At 36.1% G+C, this 4,836-nt stretch overlaps 2 protein-coding genes across 2 annotated transcripts in view; both read right to left on the bottom strand.

Moving 5' to 3' along the window:
• HELRODRAFT_164230 (hypothetical protein) overlaps window positions 1-2,325 on the bottom strand; it is a gene marked incomplete at both ends in the record, with an annotated part of 4,028 nt that extends 1,703 nt beyond the window's left edge. The window contains one exon of the mRNA XM_009029224.1: window positions 621-2,325. Within this exon, the coding sequence (XP_009027472.1) occupies window positions 621-2,325 (1,705 nt within the window). The remainder of the gene's footprint in view (window positions 1-620) is intronic.
• Window positions 2,326-3,847: 1,522 nt separating this feature from the next.
• Window positions 3,848-4,210, bottom strand: HELRODRAFT_164229 (hypothetical protein; the record flags this gene model as incomplete). The annotated part of the gene is made up of 1 exon (XM_009029223.1): window positions 3,848-4,210. The coding sequence occupies one exon, from the start codon at window positions 4,208-4,210 to the stop codon at window positions 3,848-3,850; it is 363 nt and encodes a 120-aa protein (XP_009027471.1).
• Window positions 4,211-4,836: the final 626 nt, after the last annotated feature.

The following is a 4,836-nucleotide window of genomic DNA, read 5'->3' as shown; positions in this document are numbered from 1 at the left end:
AAATTAAAAAAATATATAAAAAAGTTGAACAATGTTGAAAGTAGTGTTGAATTTTTGAAATATATATATATATATATATATATATATATATCATCATCAGTGGGATTCATTCGGAATCGAAATATGGCCTTATTTGCAACATGAATTCGGAAAATAAGTTTATTTTGAATTTTAATAAACAAAACGTTCACCAAAAAACTTTAGTGAGAAAAATTGAAAAAACGAACTACAAACATATTAACGCCAAACATTCGGTAGAATTTATAGAATATTGTAAAAATTATGTTCTATTACCAACATATATATATATATATAAATTTTTGTAAGGCCCATATTATAGCATAGGCCTCCTTCTCGATGGTAGCCCAGCGCTGTTGTGTCTCAGATAACTTCTTACTGGCGAAAGTAATGGGTCGTTCATTCCCTCGTTCATCGGGTTGTGCCAAGCAGCATGCCACCGTATGATTGCTAGCATCGGTGATTAAACAAAAGGGTTGTGTATAATCAATCGTATATAGACCTCCCACCTCCTGTAGCTGTTGTATTGCCATATCCAAGCTTCTTTGATGAGCCTCCAACCAATGTATCCTTGATCATAACCTTGCAACTCTTTTCACTACCTTCATCGTCTTTCTCCTCATCAACATCTCGATTAGGAACTCCATCTACAACTACACTGTCATCTATTTTACAATTATTAAATTCACAAACTTCATCATCTTTCTCGTCATCAACGTCACGATTCTGAATTTTATTTGTAATTACACTGCCATCTAATTTACAATTATTAAATTCACATACTTCATCATCTTTCTCGTCATCAACGTCACGGTTCTGAATTTTATTGTATCTCTCTTGACACTGCCCATGGGGGGCGTCAACATTGTAAAAAGTCCCTAAATTGACCAATGAACCACTGGCAGATAATACCCCTGCAGCAGGTACTACATAAGGCGTTACCAACTTTAACTGTTCTACCACTCCTGGATTAATAATTAGTGGTTCACTAGCATTTGGTACCACGGCACACCACACCCGGACGCCAGGGGTAGCAGCCTTGTCCCCCTGAGTCAACGTTACCCATGTGGCGTCCACCTCAGCCACCTGTCCATTCCATCCCTTGATCCTTTCAGTTCCCAAACTGGGTAGATTCAACTCCTGGCATAACTTCTGTGAAATCCCACATACCTCAACACCGCTGTCCACCAGAGCCTCGCACACTGGACCGGGTTGAATTTTTACCTTGACATATGGCCTCTCAAAATATTTCTCTACTCGCATGGCCTCTGTCAACCCGAGCTGTTTGCTGTGCATTCCGGGGGTAATCTGACAATTCATCACCCTCTTGGCCGGTGTCGTATAGTTAGACTTTTTTGTGCAATGTTTGGCCAGATGGCCAGTACTACCACAGGTAAAACAATTTGGCTTCATCGATGGACCCCTCCTCTCATCCTTTACAAACCCTTTACGGCCACTTCCTAAATGAGCATGACCAGACTGTGTTCGGAAACTAGAAACAGAGTTGGTCGATCCCCTCATATTCATATTCGCTTCATAAGTCTCCAACAGGTTTGCTACTTTATCATGTGGTAACCACTCGTCACCCTCCTGAGCCAGTATGTACTCTACCAAATTTTTTGGTATTACCTCCTTTAAACGGTCCACAACCCACAAGGACATGGCTTGTTCAAGGGTTTCAATTTTCCGACTCTGGAAATAGAATTTGAGATGGCGATACAATTGTGCAACAAATGCTGGGTATGTTTCCTCCTTTGCCTTATAGGTTGAAAAGAATGCATCCCGGAGCTTCTTCGGGCAAAATCGGCAAGAGCGAATGATTTGCTGCTTTATTGCTTCATAATTTGTATAATCTTCGGTCCGAAGTTCATTCAATATAGTTTTCATCTTCGGCTCCAGTCTGGACAACAACAGTTCAGCCTTGGCCTCATCACTGATTCTATAACTTTCAAATATGCCTTCAATCCGTTGAAAATATGCGGAGATCTCCCGAGGGTCAGTTGGGCATCTTCCTAACATGGGGCCAAATCTGTTGCCCATGTTAACCCGGTCTTCCTGTTGACTATTACGATTATTAATTTTTAATTGTATGTCAGCTTCCCTCCGTAGCCTTCTATCCTCATCTGCGCGTTGCTCCTCCCTTTCTGCGCGTTGTTCCTCCCTTTTAGCTGCTTCACGTCTTATTCTCCTTTCATCTTCAGCTGCTTCTAACATGATCCGGATCTGTGTGGCTCGCACAGGATCCAACGTCTCCTCCTCCTCACCGTCCTTTGTGCCCTTGTCCTTGGACCTTAAATTGTGAGCCATCTCACTCACTTTGCTCCTGCGCCGTTTCACACTTTTCTTTCTTTTAGTGTGAATCCCACCGCTGCCACCAAATGTAACAGGTTCTTTACGGCTTCTATCAAAAGACTTGAAATTTGATGTGTAGAAACAGAAAATAAGCTTTCTTGATATTCAAATAAATCGAATTAGAATACAAATTAACAAAAATATTGTTCAATTATTAAGTTAATGTATGTATTGTCGTTGGGGTGACAAACGTGCTTTATTACTACGGTATAGACTGTCACGTTGTTGTGCGAGTGTTGTTGTTGGAATAACTGACGCCACGACGTTGCTGGATAAGAGTTGTTGTAGCTGAGGTGGTTGTTACCCTGGCACTGCTGGGTTGGAGTTGTTGTTAAAATAACTGAAACCACGACACTATTGTGTTGGAGCTGTTGTTGAAATAACTGGTTGTCGCAGCTGCTGTAGTTGTGGTGGTTGTTATCACGACACTGTTGTGTTGGAGTTGTTGTTGAAATAACTGGTTGTTGGAGCTGTTGTTGACTCCGCTACTACTATCTGCCACCAATTACCACTATTATTCCTATTAACGACGTTCCAATTAGACTTGCGACTGCCAACGTCCTACCGCCAAACCTACTACCAAACGTTTTAATTCCAAATTAAACCTATAATTACTAAAATGCAAAGTTCTACCGTCTACTATCAACCAAGAGTTAAACTACGCCGTTCTGACCCAATAATTCTCCTATTATCGCTTTATATATTTTTTGTTTTTCCGCAATGCGGCAACCCCGTTAAGATTAAATCATGAGGCGCCGCATGCTAAACCTCAACCTGTGACATATATATATATATATATATATATATATATATATATATATATATATATATATATATATATATATATATATTTTGGAACGAGGTTTTCTTTGATGCAAATATCGTTAAATATTTTTGCCCATTTTGCATTAATTAATTTTTTAATAAGGATTTCGACAACACGAAGCTGTTTTAATTCATATTTATTATCATTATGTGTCATCCTAGGCTTACAACGTTGTTTCGACATACAGTCATCATCAGAGCCTGGTTTTACGAAATATCAAAAATTGAATTATAGTTTAAACATTAAAATCAAGAAATTTAATGAAAAGTACAAGAAGTGAAATTGTAAAATATGAAAAATGTTACTTTGTAATAATAAAATATTGCAATAAAACAATAAACGGTTTTAAACGAATGAAATTAAAACTAAATTATGAAAATAAGTAAATAAAATTGTGTAGAAACGTATAATAAAACAATTCAGTTAGACGGAAAAAACAAGTGTTTCGTGGCGGGATGATATTAAAAGTGAAAGACGATATAAAAAAAAGGTGAATGTAGAAATTAAAATTTGTTAATATAATTAATAAATAATTTAGAAAAAGGTAAAAAATAAAATTTGAAACAAATAAAATGACGTTATTAAAATAAGTATTATAGAAAGATAAGTAATAAAAATATAAATATAAAAATATCATAAAATAAAAATAATTTAGCAGTTATTGAATAAGGTAGCAAGTGACGTGATGATCATGGATTTCGGACGTGACGTTAATAACTGTGTATTAACTGGTCGAAAATTGTCAGACTTAGAACGATATTCGTATCGTTTGGGTACTGAAACGTCTGCTGGCTTGTTTTCGACTGCAATTGTTGGTATCAGTTCACGATATTGAGAAAATAATTGAAGGGTATGATCGAAACTTTTATATTGTTTGTTTAATGTTGGTTTGTATTTGTTGATGTACAGGGCTTCGCGAATTTTGAGACGTCCAGTATTTAATACTGAATCCAGTATTTTTGTATTTGAATCCAATATGGTCCTAGTAAGAGGCATATGGTGCTCGTTGGACATATGGTCTCTAATGGCGCCCACAACACTGTGTGGCATAGGACATGTAAATATATATATATATATATATATATATATATATATATATATATATATATCCATATATATATTTGAAAATTTAAAAAACTTTCCTTTTTTAAGATTATAAATGTTAAATAGGATTTGAATATTCAAATTGAAAAAGCACAGATTGGTGCGTAAAATGTTTAAAATGTGTAAAATTTAAGTTAGGTGAAGCGATAGTTAAGCGAGGACGACGAAGCATTTTTTAAAAAGCGGCATTTTAATAACTTTCAACAGTTACAATTCAGGAATTTATGCGGTATATTATTTCATTAAGATTAAGATTTCGGTTTCTGAAAGAGGTCTTGTTGAAAATTTTAAAATCAATTTTCTCGTAATTAAATTGTAATGACTGTAATAATTGAAATAAAATTAACGTTGTCTGCAAAACTTTGCAATCCCAGACTTTAGATTTGTATCGAAACTTCAAACATTTAAACGCTGCTAAACCTTTTTGTGCCGTGAGCCAACGGAGATCTTTTGAAATTGCGTTACATGATTGTATTCTGAACTACCTGAAACAAGCCAGTCTGCTCCATTTTGGATGGACTGGAGAGATGCAATAG

This window comes from Helobdella robusta (genome assembly GCF_000326865.2).
Source record: "Helobdella robusta unplaced genomic scaffold HELROscaffold_6, whole genome shotgun sequence".
Lineage (NCBI taxonomy): Eukaryota > Metazoa > Annelida > Clitellata > Rhynchobdellida > Glossiphoniidae > Helobdella > Helobdella robusta.
Note: the sequence above shows the minus strand (reverse complement) of the source record. Positions and strands in the feature narration are given on the sequence as shown.